Source organism: Lactuca serriola, chromosome 2, assembly GCF_051521515.1.
Source record: "Lactuca serriola cultivar US96UC23 chromosome 2, Lser_US96UC23_V15, whole genome shotgun sequence".
Lineage (NCBI taxonomy): Eukaryota > Viridiplantae > Streptophyta > Magnoliopsida > Asterales > Asteraceae > Lactuca > Lactuca serriola.
The window spans coordinates 232,517,200-232,533,898 of record NC_136409.1 but is presented as its reverse complement, the minus strand read 5'-3'; the positions used below and the strand labels follow the sequence as shown (position 1 = coordinate 232,533,898).

General features: G+C 33.5%; 2 protein-coding genes and 1 long non-coding RNA gene across 15 annotated transcripts; 1 reads left to right on the top strand and 2 right to left on the bottom strand.

Moving 5' to 3' along the window:
* Nucleotides 1-4,699: 4,699 nt before the first annotated feature.
* Nucleotides 4,700-5,541, bottom strand: LOC145088877 (Sugar isomerase (SIS) family protein). Its single transcript, XM_079027315.1, has one exon. The coding sequence runs from the start codon at nt 5,410-5,412 to the stop codon at nt 4,801-4,803; it is 612 nt and encodes a 203-aa protein (XP_078883441.1). The 5' UTR covers nt 5,413-5,541; the 3' UTR covers nt 4,700-4,800.
* Nucleotides 5,542-6,630: 1,089 nt separating this feature from the next.
* On the bottom strand, nt 6,631-9,276 carry LOC145088876 (protein phosphatase inhibitor 2-like). 6 transcript variants are annotated; one of them, XM_079027309.1, is made up of 6 exons: nt 9,131-9,274; nt 8,931-8,986; nt 8,112-8,178; nt 7,339-7,460; nt 7,004-7,219; nt 6,631-6,912 (listed from the first exon to the last, which is right to left on the bottom strand). In XM_079027309.1, the coding sequence occupies exons 3-6, from the start codon at nt 8,132-8,134 to the stop codon at nt 6,740-6,742; spliced, it is 534 nt and encodes a 177-aa protein (XP_078883435.1). In that variant the 5' UTR covers nt 8,135-8,178; nt 8,931-8,986; nt 9,131-9,274; the 3' UTR covers nt 6,631-6,739. The 6 variants fall into 6 exon arrangements, with proteins under 6 accessions (XP_078883435.1, XP_078883438.1, XP_078883436.1 ...); XM_079027312.1 differs by having other exon boundaries at nt 7,339-7,457; XM_079027310.1 differs by lacking the exon at nt 8,931-8,986 and having other exon boundaries at nt 9,131-9,276.
* A 4,164-nt stretch (nt 9,277-13,440) lies between these two features.
* Nucleotides 13,441-16,453, top strand: LOC145088874 (uncharacterized). Of its 8 annotated transcripts, none has more exons than XR_013701277.1 (5): nt 13,441-13,850; nt 14,112-14,223; nt 14,355-14,460; nt 14,695-15,388; nt 16,227-16,453. It is a non-coding gene; the product is annotated as an uncharacterized LOC145088874 (long non-coding RNA). The 8 variants fall into 8 exon arrangements; XR_013701275.1 differs by having other exon boundaries at nt 14,346-14,460; XR_013701280.1 differs by having other exon boundaries at nt 13,443-13,850; nt 14,346-14,460; nt 15,295-15,388.
* Nucleotides 16,454-16,699: the final 246 nt, after the last annotated feature.

Below are 16,699 nucleotides of genomic sequence, written 5' to 3'. Positions count from 1 at the left end.
TCACTTATCTCTCGAAAAAAAGATACCACAAATTTGTGAGATATTTTTCCAACATATTTGTGGATTTTCATTATTATTGAGAAGTCGAAAAAATAAATTGATAAATTGATGTTTGTGATAGTCATTTTACATGACCTCATTTTTCTGAAATAGTAATATCCAAAATGTTGATGTTTGAAAGATAAGAAAATGAAATAAATAACCATGAGATTTAAAGTCGTAGATAAATTGCAAAATGATCAAAATAGTAATAGTCATTTTACATGACCAACAAAGAAAATTATGTTAAACATGCTATTTATATGATATATAATGAGTTTAGAGTGTTTATGGTGTAAGTGAACCTCTACATGCACTATAACAATAATAGTCAATAAAAGGCTATTGTATGCACTTAAATAGAAATAATATACAAGAAGCCCTTGTGTGCACTTAAATTTTATAATAAGACTTAATTTATTCATAACAGAAAATCTGAAAATGAATGAGAGATAGCCTTATAAATAAAAGTGGTGATCTATATAACAAAGAATATTTAGAAAAAGAAATCAGATAAAATGAATTTGCGTTGAAGATGATATAGTCATTTGAAAATAGGTAGTTCAAAGTCTAAACGTGACAAAAATAAGCCAACACCCTAGTTCATGAGTTAATGACTCAAAATAGGGAAACATGTAACCAAGAGTCAGTAAGAAGAAGTTGTAGAGCTCGTTGTCACGGGATGACTCTTTTAGACTAGTCAATACCGTGTGCCACTTAGTGCTTCTCCGACTAAGTCAGGCTAACTTCGACGATCTAGATGTACTAACAAACTTAGGAAGAAAGATTTACAACAAGGGACACTTCAATAAAGCTTCTATTATATAACTCAACTTCTTTACAAGGCAACTTCTTGATGGTTTGGACAAATGAGTCCTCCCCCTATTTATAGGAACCTTACACCTCCTCAAATGGAAGATTCTAGGTCCCGATCACTCATGACTAATCTAGACTCTTCCTATTATATACATGGATTTTACAAGACTCTAGAATATGGTAGACTTGTATACGATGCTCTAGAAATCTCTAAGTCGTCCCGACATTATCCAAATCGTTCTTGTATGATCTAGCGTATTCTAGATCATTCCGAAGTCTTCCGGGTCGTTCTAGCTTCGTCCAGCGTCCTCTTGATTATTCCGGATCGTTCTCCTTTGTTCCACGGACATCTACAATATTCTAGCATCTTCCAGGGTCTCGTAGAGCATTCCTGATCTCTTCGGAGACTTCTCGAGTATACTTGATTGTTCCGGAGTTCTCTAGACGATTGTAGAATTTTCCAGAAACTTGGTCCGTGACATCGTGGCCATATTTTAGTAGATATAATAGTAAAAACTCGGACTTTAGATAAGAAGCTGTGGATAATTGAAGATAAGGAAGAGTCCGGTAAATGTAGCTGATAATCTAGCTTATTTTTCGAGTTTTTTTATTGTTGTGTTTGACAAACCAAAAAATAGCTTATAAACTAGTTTTTAAAAAAAAACTACTTAGATTAGCTTTTTAAGAGTTTAGTTTTATTTTTTATTTTTTAGTATTATTAATTTTTTTTTTTAATTTTTCAAATATACTCCTTAATTAACTATAGAAACACATTCTCTTAAACGCTCTTTTATGTAATCTTATATCTTTCAGCTAGTTTTACCAAACGTTATTTTTTATCAGCTAGTTTTTTAGCTATCAACTAACTTTTTATTTAACAGCTAGCTTTTTAGCTATTAGCTAGCTTTTCAGCTAATACATCAATCATAGCCTTAGAAATATTTATAGGTCCGAAAAGAATTTCAATGTACACTAGGTACCTACTTTAGAGCTTAAAAATGACAATCCCTTAATATGAACTTTTTATTTAATAGTTAACTTTTCAGCTTGTACGTCAAACATAATCTTAGAAATATTTATAGGTTCGGAAAGAATTCCAATGTACACTAGGTACCTACTTTAGTGCTTAAAAATGATGAATTCCCCAATATGTTGAATTCGTTTCTTTCTATTTTGAGTGTTAATTAGTTATCTTTATGTGTTGGATTTATTCCTTTTATCGGGGGAGTTATTAATTAGGGTAAATGTCATTGTAGTCCAACAAACTTACGTGTTTTGGTTTAAAAGGCCCCTCATCTTATTTTTTTGCTTTCTACGGGCATCAACTTGTGTATTACCTGCTAATTTGGGTAAACAACCCATTATAACCGGTTAGATCTGCCAAATAGGTTAGAAAATGATGATATGTAGCCTCGTCGGCAACACTTGGAGCCTAGTAGACTTCTGCCTCGTCAGCAGCTTTGGGGATTTATCTAAGCAGACACTTTTTCTTACCTAAAACAAGATTTCACCGTTTTTCTTCTATCTTTTTCAATATTGGGAAATGGAAAAAGCTTAATTCCATTAACAATGGTGGCATCTAATCACCACCACGTGTCCAGGTTTTGAAGCTTCCCGATTTCCAGAGGAACTTCACCGGAGAGACCACAGTTGGCAGCGTCGAGGTGAATGAGGCTTGATAAATTACCAATTTCTTGAGGAATACCACTGGTGTAACCATTGTAGTACCCAAGGTAGAGATGTTGGAGGTTTGTTAAGTTTCCGATTTCGGGAGGGATAGAGCCTGTGAGTTCATTCACAGGTGACACCGGACCAAGTACCGTGGCTAGTAGAAAGGTCCCAGGTGGAAAGGAAGGACTGATAGTCATCGGAGATGGCGGATTTAAGGGAAATTAGTGATTGGTATTCCGACAATTGGCCTGATTTGGCAGCGAGTGAGTTGGGAATGCACTGTAACAGTAGTAGGAGGAAGAGGAACCTCATCTTGTGGTCAATTTCTCTCACACATACACACACTGGTTATTTCATATAAAGAAATTGGGAAGAAGAAGAAGAAGGGTGGGTCAAGAATTAGGGGAGGAATAGAAAGACCACCAGAATCAAAAGCAAGTCGAGCAATCTCCAACACAGGTGCCAGAGGTGACTAGATAAGCTCATTCTAATAACTCTTACTGTCACAACGAAGTTGGCTTTCGGTACATCTCCAGCGGTGACCGTGGTCGCTGAGGGTTTCTTGGAGTTGACTTTTGGAATTGAGATGGAATGATAACAGGGGTTGGGGGTTAGATGAGAGTAAGACGAAGAAGAAGCAATGAGAGAGAAAGAGATGATGAATGCTATTTTGAGGGGAAGTGGTGATAATGGCGATGGATAACCAGCTGATTGGGAAAGGGGTGACCGGGTGACCCCTTCATTTTTTAGAAAATGGCCTTAAAAGCCAGTAAAAAGAGAATTCATGCCCTTACAAAGCCCAAAAATAACAATAGGGACCTTTTAAACCAAAATGGAAAAGTTCGTGGGACTACAATGACATTTTCCTTATTAATTAACTGTGTTAGATATAATCTTGGAAGTTTAGCTAAATATTACCTTCATAAAGTAATCTTGTTCCTTCTATATAGGGGTGCAAACGAGTCAAGCTACTCGCGAGCTACTCGGGATCGGATCGTTAAAAGCTCGAATCGAAACCGATTTTAAATGAGCCCAAGCCGAGCTCGAGCTTAATGTTAAGCTCGTTTATTAAACGAGCTCGAGCTTGAGTCTATGTCATTAATCTCGGTTAGGCTCGCAAGCATAAACGAGCCTTTATATAATATAATTTATTATTATTATTATTATATATATATATATATATATATATATATATATATATATATATATATATTAAAATAAAAACATATTAGGGGAATTATGGATTTAGGGTATTGGTAAACGAGCTTCTTAACGAGCTCGAGCCGAGCTTAAGCTTATTTAGGCACGTTAGATAAAAAACGAGTCGAGCCCGAGCCCGGACCGAGCTTGTATAATTCTTTACGAGCTCGAGACGAGCTCAATACAAGAAATCTCAAATCGAGTCGAGCTTGGCCAGACTCGGGCTTGGCTCGGCTCGTTTGCACCCCTACTTCTATATGAGCAGTTTACTTAGAAAAGGGAGTTAATATCTTTCTATGGTTAGTTTCAACCCACAATGTTTGTATTATATATAAAAAAAGTTTTAGTGCCTAATTAATTATGGTTAGTTTCAACCCACAATATTTGTATTATATATAAAAAAAGTTTTAGTGCCTAATTAATTAACCTGTACATTACACTTACAAGTCATTAAGACATTAACCCTAAATTTTGATTATGAATAGAAAAATTCTATACAAACCCTCAATTGTTTTGTGAACACTCTATATGAGTGTAATAATGTTTGTATTACTTATGATGTGAAGATTATGTAAGGTGTTATGATGTGAAGATTATGTAAGTGTGACGATTATATAAGGTGTAATAAGGCTGGAAGGAGTGGAGCTGCACTCCCTCCCATTACCGTAGTTTCCTTAAATAGAGATAGAGGAAAGAGAGAGAGAGAGGAAGGGAGCGCTCCCTCTCATTACCGCACTCCCTAACCGCACTTCCAAAACCGCATGGAGGGGGCGGTGTTTCAGTGCCACATCAGCTGCGGTTTCAGCTGAACCGCACCCTACACCCACCGGCCTAATGTTTGTGTACCTTACTGTTACGATGTAATGATTTATATAAATAAGGTTAGCACCCTTATGAATATACCTTATTCAGGTTCAAATCCCAAATGCACACTAGAGATTAAACAAATTATCGGTAACAAAGTGAAAAGATATCTACACAAATCCAAAATAGATATATTTCACTTTATACATTAGATTGAAACATCTAAAAGTTAATTAGTTACATAAACAAATTGAATTACTTCCCAATTCCTTACTCCAAATTGGTGTGGCGAGATTGGATTTCATGGGGGCTTTGACCCAAAACTGAACTCAATTTGAAAACCACCATCTCAAATAATACAAACATCGCCCCTTCATATACACTCCCCATCGGAAGCAATGGTGTCGTCGTTTCTTCCATCGCAACACCATGATCCGCCATCGTCTGAGCCGCTATATACGCCACCACGCTCGCATACTTCACCGACGATCCTGACTCCGGCTGTGCAGTGAGAACCAGCACACGACCGCCGTTCGTTTTTGCGACACCACATATAGCATCGACGGTCGAGAAACCACCTGGACCGGCGGACGCGATAAGGAGATCGGAGGAAGAGATCGGAGGCGTAGTCATGTCACCGACGCAGTGGGCGGAGAGTCCCAAGTGTGCCAGCCTCATGCAGAGAGCTTTCATCATCAGACCTTCTCGACCTACTCCGTAGACGAAGATTTTTCCACGGCGGGCGGCGGTGGAAGCTATTTCGTCGACGGTGATATCCAAGGGAGAGGGATTGGTGGTGGAGGATTTGGCGAAGACGGAGTTTATTTGATTGCAAATTCTGGTTGCGAGAGTTGACATCGATTCGGCGGTTGATTCCTCCATTGCCAATAGCTCACCTGAACTTTCTTTGCTTTGCTGCTGCTCTTCAAAGACTTCAACACATCAAATTCTTATCTTTTGCGTCACGTGCGTGTCACGAGGAGTGGTTCTCTTTTCAAGAAGTGGCCTCCACTAACCAGGTTTTTGGTAATAACCATTTGCGGCTGATTTTTGTTTCGGATAATGGATTAATGAGATTGTATTTGATTAGACCTTTAAATTTTAAGAAATCAAATAACTATTTAGATAAAATAAAAATAAAAATCCAAGCCAAAAAATAAAGGCGATATTTTTGTGAGTATTGAGAAAAATTATATGTTTTGTGTAATTAGAAAGAAATGACCAGTAAACAATTACTTTTTCCGTATACACATGAATTTATGTATTAGAGATTATACAAATCATATAATATAATTTTTTGGGTAAATGAAAAAAAAACATTCTTTTTATACAGAAATTTGATTTGACACCGTGGTTTTTTGTGTCAGTTTTGACACTGTGAACAGACATATATGCATAATCATTTACGATTAGGCATACACTGCTGATGCCGGTACACTTGAACGTTAGAACTGCAAATAAGAAATATATGACTCAGGTTGAATCTCAAGATCTCTACTTAATCTCAAGGGAATCACCTCTCTCTCTCTCTCTCTCTCTCTCTCTCTCTCTCTCTCTCTATATATATATATATATATATATATATATATATATATATATATATATATATGATAAAACTATAATTTTTGTTAGTTTTTTCGAATAGAATTAATTCCTAAAAAGCAAAAAAATAAGAAAATATTTTAATAAGGAAGTTAGTTAAAAGAATTAACCATTTACTAAATTGTCGTTTTCCTTGATTATCTAGGAATTAGTTTAGACGGTAAGATAAAATAATTAATAAAAGATTAGGAATACGAAATCGGTTCCTTGGTTGTTAAAATTTAATGATTTGGTGTTAAAAACGTTTCCGCAACCAATTTTCATAACGGCATAACAACTAAAACTCTTTTGTACTTGTCTTATCATCTAAGAGTAAAGTACGAACATTGAACAATATGAATATAAAACAAACAGAAGAGCAACAAAAAGAATATATCAATATGGGGCTTCAAGATTTGAAGGGAAGACAACTAAAAAAGCATGAAGAAACTAGAAAGGTCGAGATTGTTTTTTAGTCTGAGGTTTGAGATAAAAACAACACATTAACAAGTAAGAACAGAAAGAGAAGGTCGTTAGTTACTTGCATATAAGTAACGTTTCTACATATCTTAAAAGACAACCAGTTTCAAGTATTTATTTTACAACAAAAAGTAGTTAGTAGTTATTACTAGTTGGCAGATGAAGGTTTTTTGCCATCAGTAGTAATGTCGATATCTTGTACACCAACAGCCAATGATGATGCTGCATCACCATTCACAGACTCTTTTCGCCTCAGTTCTCTTACTTTATGGAACTCGTCATAGTGGGCCCGCCTCTGCTCCTTGAACCTTGAACCCCCTCCTATTATTATTTATTATAATAATAATAGTTTAATTGCTGAATCCATAAAGATTAAAGATAGATAATAATTTGAAGTGAAAGAAAAAAGGACCTTCATTATCTTCATCCATAGCATCCCCTTCATTCTCTGATGATGATGTCCAGCCAGAGCCAGAGGGATGTGAGCTGATAATATGTCTACTTGTATCATCCACCATTTCATTGAACACAGAAGGATGATTTGATGATGCTTCTTCTTCTTCTTCTTCATGCACAATCTCACCATCCCTTTCAGAGAAACAAGGATTCCTTACAGGAGATAAAGATCCTGACACACAAATAATAACATCAGAAATAGCAGCATACTTTCACTTCTTTCTATTCCAACTAATAAAAGAAAACAGTTTAATTTATGGGGTCAATTCTGACATATGTGCATCAACTTACCATCAACATCAGAGTTCATATGATGATAAGGAGTCTTTGGTTCAGTAATTTTCTGCCTTTCTGGTTTGTTTGCTTCGATTTCTGATAGTTTTTCCTCATCCCACCTCACAGATCTCCGACTGCTTCAACAAAACAATATGATATAAAGCACAAATCAAGCAACAACAATAACATTCATGGTAAAAACTTGTAACATAGTCATATACTTATTAATTTCAAACGCATCTATTTTAGTTGTAATCGATATTTATCATCTTTCCTTCTTTTAAACTTGATATCATATATAGTCAAAAGATATCTTTCACTTCTTGCACTCTTTCTTTAACACTAGATTTTGCTCCCGTTGAATTTGCATATGCTTTATGAGAAACAAAATAATGATAAATCGACTTCATATCAAGAAATAATATTAAAAAGATATGGGATCATGATCATTAAGCAATTACCGATGTTACATTACTGTACAAAAGAAATACATGTTATATCTACTAGAATTGGAAATAAGATGGTTTAGTTTGCTATCAATCATTTTGCCTTGTCCAAAGGTCTTTCTGGTCAAAGAATCTTCAAGGGAAAAGAAAAACTATAGAATAAGATGTAGGTGGTTTAGTTGTTATCAAATAGATTGCATTCTCCAAAGTCCAAACAAGGTCTGAAAATCTTGATTCTTGAAGGGAGAAAATAAAACCAACACGGGTTCATTATAGGAGAAGATGACAATAAAACATGCTAGAGTAGAGTATGAAGTAAAAGCAGATATCATAGAATGTTACCCCATGTCTCCGATTGTAGACATTCTGATACTTAAGAATCACAAGAAGCAGCTGAGTAGCAGGTTTGCTGAAACAAGAAATATATGCACAGCACGTCACACTCTTCTCCTATAGAATTTAGTTTTTCATGATAATAAAGGTAAAAAAAAAAACACATAACATGGATCTGTTTGAATATTGGAAAACAAAAATAATGCTTAATAATATGTGCATGATATATATAACCGCAACAACATGAAAGCAAGCATGAAGAATACCATAACTATATTATCGGTCATTGTGAAATTTCCAAAGATAGCCAAACTCAGGCACTCGATGTCACTGTTTTTCTCTAAACCTTTCATGATAAGATGCAATGCCAATTGTCCAGCACTATATGTACTTTTAAGGCTTTGATAGTTGTAATTAGCATTTGAAATCCAGTTGTCACTGAATAAGCAACTGTAATGTTTCTCTATATAAGCACATGAGTTATTGAACATTAGGACTGATTTTGCCTTGTTAAAGCTTAACTTCACTAAAACACTGGTACATCGTTCCAAGAAAGCTCTCCAATTCCACAAAAGCAAATGAAAAGTCGGTCCAGATCAATTTCTGTTAACTGCACTTGCTATCATAGGTAAATTTCTACGGACATATAACAGCCGAAAGAATTCAATGAACTTGATCGACAAGGAACAAGATGATAGTGTCTTAAAAAGAAGTCAACACTTAGACTAAGTGATAAATATAAACAATAACACAAAAACTCAAATTAACACTGCAAAAGATCATCAGTTCCCCTCAGATGCATAAACAAACAGAAACACTCGTCCATACCTAAGTTATTCGCATGGTAGAGGATCGAATTTCAGATCGCAATCACGTACAATAACCTAAAAAAGTGATCGCCCTAACATTTATCAATATCCGATTACCGAGAAACAACAAGATCGAAGTATTCATTTGCGTATCGATTAGGTCAAAAAACAAAACTCAATCGAAAATGGATGCAAATCCAAGACAAACAAACAACCAACCAGAGTTTCGTCTACTGTAGCGCAGGGAATGACTACGTCGACGAGCAGATCTGTTTGTAGCTTCTGCGTCGGTTGTTCCTCTCGAGAATCCAGACAAAGATTTCTCTCTATACTTTCCTGTGCCTTTATAAAGGCACCGTCAAAAGTTTTTACTAATTTGGTTTTTATGTTTTATTAATTTATAATAACTTTTTTTAAAAAAATTCTACCATCTATTCCTATTCTACGTCTAAAACCAATATACATTTTTAGGTGGGAGTTAAATCTACGATTTCATGGAAGAAGACAATTCACCACACTAATGTTTGATGTATTTCGAATCGGTCTATTTTAAATTTTATTTTTGTTGACTTTGGAGGCACATAAAATTGAATATTTATAAGTTAAAAATGTCATGAGTTAAAGAGTTACCCATTGCATGGTCATTAAATTATATAGACCCATAATTTCAACTCATTAATGGAGGTGCCATGTACTTAAGTCCATGTGTGTAATAATGAATTAGATGTGTTGTTTACATTAGGAACCGATCATCATGTCTTCTCTCAACTTTCTCATTCATTTACTCTGATGGTATACATGATATGTTTGAGAACATTGATTTTGTTGGAATGGACAAAGATGAATGTTTTGTTTTTATGGAAAGATATACACAAGAGGCCCTAAGGAAAATCCCACATCTGAAAGACTATCTGAGGATGACCTAAATGTTGAGAATGACTGAAAACTGAAAGTGCAAACAATATTCAATGAAGTTGTATACCAGAAGAAACAAAAGCTTGTGTCATGTATGAGGTTTGAAAATCCTAAACATTTAAAACACATGCTTTGCAATTATGCAATTGGTAATGACTATCAACTATGATACGGAAAGTGATAGTAGAAGGCTTGTGATAAAATATTGTTATGGATAATGCACATTTAGTATTTGAGCTTCATGGATGAGTGATAAGCACTCTTTCTAAATTAAGTCTCTTATTATTTTTTTTTATCATAATTATGGTAGAAATTTCAAAGTAGGGTCTATTTTTCATTATGTTTGGATCGGTAGCCATTACACTACATAAAGAGTAAATTACACGAATGGTCTCTATGGTTTAGGGTAATTTGCACGTTTGGTCCCTAACTTATTTTTTAAGGTCCCTACTGTTTGTTTTTGTTGCGCGTTTGGTCCATGTCTTACCTAAAAAAACTATTTTGCCATTGATTTTTTTAATTTATTTAAATAAACAGACCTCCAACTCTATCCCATCACCTTACCTTACCTACCCTACCATTTTTCCCTATATAAATAATAGTATTTTTAGGTAAGACATGGACCAAACATATAACAAAAACAAACAATAGGGACCAAGTGCGTAACAAAAACAAACATTATGTATCTTCCAAGTTAACAACATAAGTTAGGGACCAAGCACGCAAATTATCCTAAACCATAGAGACCATTTGTGTAATTTACTCCTACACATAAATCATACACAAACAAAAAAATAATTGTTGTAGAAATTTCAAACTCTAGCTTTCTTTCAAGTTGACAGGTGTTATGACTCCGTAGAGAAACAAAATTCTAAAAGTTTTAAATGTATGATTATGGAGGCCATTAAGAAACTAATAATCACTATGCTGGAAAAAAAAATATTTTTTGTGTGCGATGAAAATGATGTTCAACATGAAATTGAAATGTCAAAATTGTATTACCTAAATTTGTCCAGCTACTAGACATAAGTTAAATGAGTTGAAATTCATAAAATCTAATATTCTTTAATCTTGTTTAGTATAGAAAAATTATCAATATTGAATATAGACAATAGATTATTATTCCTAAACATTAGTATCAAGTGTTATATTAAAATCATAAGAGAAAACACCACACAAAACTCCTAGCTCGAGAGCAGAATTTGCATGTCAAAAAAAGAAAGAAAAAATGAGTTTATAACCAATATATTTAGGAGAGACATAACCTATTTCATTCTTCATGAGTATACCTCCAATTATGGAGCTTTGTGTCTTATTTTGATGGCAATGTATTTCTGACCATTATACCCTTGTATTAGACTTAGTTAATTCTATAGCTTTGTCAATGATTATATAGTGTCAATATATTTTTGACCAATCTACCCCTGTAATAGAGTTAGTAATTGGTGTAGCGTTAAATATGTTATAACATGTCAGTTGCACAATTTATAGTTGATTACACTTTGATGTTATAAAATGTATTTTTTGGCGGTATTTCAACATAACTAATTCGAGTATACTAAAAACTAAAATAGACTTCAAACAACCGTTGGGTTAAGATGTGGTTCAAGCTGGTGTCCTAAAATACCAACATTACATACAAATAACTACATTACAAAATTGGTCACCTATGTAGGAAAACTTTACAGAACAGGTCCTTGTAACAGAAAAATATTACAGATATGGTCCATGTCCGTAAATACATTCCAAAATTGGTGCCCTATGACAGAAAATTATTACAAAAATGGTCCCTATGCAAAGAAACATTACATAATACATCCTCCTAAAAGAAATACATTACAAAAATGGTCCATGTCAAAAAATACATTACAAAATTGGTCCCCTGTGCAAGAAAACTTTACATAACAAGTCCTTATGATAGAAAAATATTATAGAAATGTCCCCTGTCGAGAAATACATTGTAGAATTGGTCCCCTATGATAGAAAATTATTACAAAAATGTTCCCCTTGCAGGAAAACATTCAGAATACATCATTGTGATATATATACATTACAGAAATGGTCCATGTCCAAAAATACATTACAAAATCGGTCCCCTATATAGGAAAACTTTAAAGATCAAGTCCTTGTGACAGAAAAACATTACAGAAAATGGTCATTGTCCAAAAAAACATTAAGGAGTTGGTCCCTGTGCAAAAATACATTCTAGAATTCTTTCCTTGTGACAGAAATATAGAAATATGCAGTCATGTGACAACTTATGGGAGAAAAACAAATACAAAAATGGTCACAAAATAGATACAATATTTGATCAAAAGTTTAACGGTTTTACCAATGACAAATCCTACCAAACGATAAAAATAAAAAATTAAACAATCAATACAAAGAGCATAAAAATACTAAAAAATAATCAAACTCATAACAAAAACTCATGATCTTTTATGTTCTTTATTCTTGCTAGTGGATGCTTCATCAAAGACTTGATGTGCAAGATATTTGCAAGTCCTTCTTCCATGGTGTCCATAATTACTTCCTTCTCCTCCTTATACATGTTAATCATCACCATGAATCTCTCATTATTATCAAGTTCAATAATGTATTGCTCTTTTGCATGTTTGTCAAAAAATACTATTGACAAAACAATATCGCTTTATGATGAGTAATGTTTTTTCACCTATTGAACTAGATGATCTAAGTCGTACAAACATGTGTCTATATAGAGACATGTTGATCCAAAGCAATACATTTGCCTACATGATCCTAGCTAACTAAAAGAAGCATCCATATTTCAATTTAAACTTGAATTTTGATATTACATGTCTGATAACCACAATGAAAAAAACAGTTAAGAAAACTTAAAGGAAACATAAAGTATCATCCATCGTTGATAAAAACTTACTCAATATGGGGGAGTGAGCACTTATGTCGTATCTCGGTGCATCAACCTCATTATCCATCAAAGAGGAGGAAATAAATTGTCTATTGCAAACCAAACATAACTGAAGGAAGAACCAAAAGTTAATCAAATGCAAAAAGTTAATCAAAACTAAACTTAATCGAACGAAGAACAGTTAAACTGTTGTGACGAAGAAGAGAATATAAAAGACTATATTTATACCATTAATTGGTATCAGCGATAAAGTCGCAGGAGCTATTCAGATGGATTCTTCACATCGATATAGGAGGAGTTCATCACGTCGATATTGTAGGTTTTTGTATATCACATATTATGTATTCACGTGATGGAGTTTTCCCACATTTAATTAGGTTTAATCCTAATTAAATTCATTTAGTTCTATTCTTTAATAATATGGAAATGATATTTTAGTACAATCACCTTTTATTTTGATTTATAAATATAGTTTATGGTTTTAAATTTATTTCTATCTCATTAAATTATAAAATTAGATATAAACGTGAGTTTAATAGGTTTATATATATATATATATATATATATATATATATATATATATATATATATATATATATATATATATATATATAATTTTTTTTTTTTTTGACTGTTTCTTAAAATTTAAGAGGTATACCTGTTACAACATAATTTACAATCTTATTAAGCTTAAAGTGAAAGCGTGTACTTGTATCGCTACATGTTAGAAACACTAAACCCTAGCCCTCATCGACACAACAACTGATACCGTCAAACCCACCCCCTGTATCGCCTCTTTTCTAACTCGCTTCAGTTTCTGGTGGACCTCTGGTATCACCACCCTCGCTCACTCAAATGCTCTTCCTTTTAACCTGGCTGATCGACGCTCTGCCACTCTACGTTTCTTTACCTCTGTTTCTCTTCTCAAACCCCTAATTGCACATGTGTCTAATGAAGATCCAACTTTTGAAACCCTATCTAGCCGATGCCATCGCCACCCCCTCTCTCGCCCCTTTTCTACCTTCTATTATGACAAGAAACCCTAACTGTCTCGACATAGTCTCTGCCCTTACACATATATTTTGACGACGAACCACACCACGATCTTTCTTTGTCTCTCTCTATCTCTCTCAGGTGTAATTTCTTTTTGTTATTCTGTTGCTATTTGTCTCTCTCTCTATCTCTCTCAGGTGCCCTTTCTTTTTGTTTTTCCTTTGATGCATTTTTATCCTTTTAGCTAAAGTTTGAAGAGTTATTGTTGTTGGAATGCATTTCATAATGCTACAAAATGTATAAAACGATGGATGTGTTTCAGTTTCACATAGGTGTTTCTGATAACCCTCTTTATATTTCTTCCAAATATTTAATTATCAAAATGCGTTTTTTTTTTGTCAGAAATGGCAGGTACCCATGATTCGTGGAAATGAAAATCAAGGGCCTTATTTGGACTGTAAAACCAAATGAAGATGATGATCAGATCTCCACTAAGAAAGGCATCAATGAGTAGGTAAGGTTTTTTTGGAGTCGATTTCATGTTTTTCCCCAAAAAGCATTAAAATCTAATCTTCTTTCCTACCTTGTGCATTTCTTTTTGTGTTTTCTACTCTCTGGCATCACAAACATCACAAGTAAACCCAGGTGTTGGATGAAATGTCTCAATGAAACTTCGTTGACAGATCTCTTTACCTGGTCAGGAAACTCTGCAGCCGACTCACCTATGACCAGATCTTCCTCTCGCGTTCAGGTAAATACAAATAAAAGTTAGATAACAATGTTTTTTTTAATTTTAATTTATGTTTGCTGTTTATGAAGTTTAGAGTTTTTGATAAACTGAATGGTAGTCTTCAAAATTTTCAATAAGATTATATCTAGAGGTCAAAGTTAGCTAAATACGAAGCCCTGTTCAGAAGTTATTTTCCAAGGCTTCAATTTCATAGTTTTTTTATTTAATACATCAATTTCTCATGTAAAAATGGAGTTGCTGGTTAGCTTTTATGCGTACTGTTGAGGTGCATTGGATCTTGATTTTAGGAATCTGTCAAGATGTGGAATTGACAACATTCATATTGAAGGTATAACCAACACCAAATACTAAATATTATAGCTTACAGTTGTTGATCTTGGTATATTGAAATCGGACCAATCATGAACTGTATGTTTGTTTTTTTTTTTTTTTGAAATATTGATCAATTGAGCATAAAGGCTAGTGATAAAATTGGTCCGAATGGTTATGAGGGTATCACAGTGGAACTTTCAACTTTGATTAGGTTTCTCACTTAACCTTCCTAAAGTACGAAAGCTTCACTGGTACTTCAAAATTTGGTTGCTATACACATCTGGTATTTGGTTGTCTCATTGTGATGTTTTTGTTTGAAACCATTGATAGAGAAAATTTGTTTGTAACCATGGACATAAAAGCTTTTTGCACACTATATTCTGGTTCAAATAATAATATAACAAAATCTATATCATCTCTTATTTCTTAGTTTATTTGTTTTATGTATTTGTTCTTCTTATTGTGTATTAATATTGGGGTAGAGGTATAAATGATGTAATTCTTATTGGTTTTGTTGGCAAGTGCAAAACTGGAGCAAGAGAAAGCAAAGGACAAGCTAAGCAACATGGTGTCTTGGATAAGGCCCTATTTCTATCATTCACTCAAATAAATATTGGTAATTTCGGATCTATATCTCAAGTGCCCCTTTGTTTGTGCATGTTTATGTAATGATTTGCTCTTCTACCAATTTATTAACAAATTTGTAGATATTATTAGATTTTTTTTTGTACTTATTCCCATCTTGGTTTATAATTATGTTTTTTCCTATTTATACTTAATCTGTTTCACGGTTCAAATCGGCCATACAACATTTTTTTTTTTTGTATTTTAACTAGATGTTTGCACCGGTTGTTTTTTTGCTTGCTGTACTATTTAAAATGGTTCATATAGGAAAATCATGAGCGTGATCAACTTTTATCACTAGGCTTTTGGTTTTTCTTAATAGGTCAAAATAAGCAGAAGAAACTCCCTTTTTTTGTTATGGGCTATTAGTGTTGAAGTTTTTATCAACTTATGCACTTTGGTGTCTTGTTGGAGCAGTAATATTGATTTGTTTGGTACCCTAGGGATAATTATCACTTATTTTGGATGAAATTGCCCTTAAGATCTTTGTTATCCCTCATTATTTGTTTTGTGCTGGAGAATGTGACGTTGATTATTATGATCTTCTATTGTAAGTTCTCTTACAATTGGACGATTTTACCCTTAAATCTCTTTTATCCATTCATTTTTGTTTTGGGCCAGGGGAATGGTCATTGTAATTGGTTGTATCTTTTTATTACATGTTTTAACTTCAGGTTCATTATTATTGGTCGTTAGTGGAGTATTTGGATGTGCTTTTTAATAGGTTTGAACAGTTGTGTTATCATCATAAATTAAGACTTTCTTCTTAAATTTGCTATAATATTTTTTTTAATATTTAAACCTAGAATAATTAGATGTCTATACTATAGGAATCTGTTTGAGACTATTTTGGTGTTGCTAAAGTTTTGGAGTTGATGCTTGTGCCCCAGAAGATCCTAAAAAGATTGCTACTAACGTTGTGGAGTTAAAGTTAGGAGTCAATTGTGTAGTTTTGTTTTTGATTTTTTAAGAGAATAAATCTAAGCTATGTTATGCTTAATTCCACTTGCAACATTCATTGATGTGTTTTCTTTTATGGCCTTTTGTTTCTGCATAACTATTTGAAGGGTTTTTTTTTTTTTTTTTTTTTTTTCTTTTTCGAAAGAGGTTCTTAGTTCACTAATTATTGAGATTTATCCAAGTTTCAAGTATAGCGTCCTACTTCATATTCTAGCAACCTACTTTGAACTTCTTAAAAAATGACTATTTTACATATTAAGCAAACCCACACACAACTACACTTTGCATTTTACTGTGTGAAAGCATTATATTTTGAAAACACAAGTCGAGTGTAATATTTTTC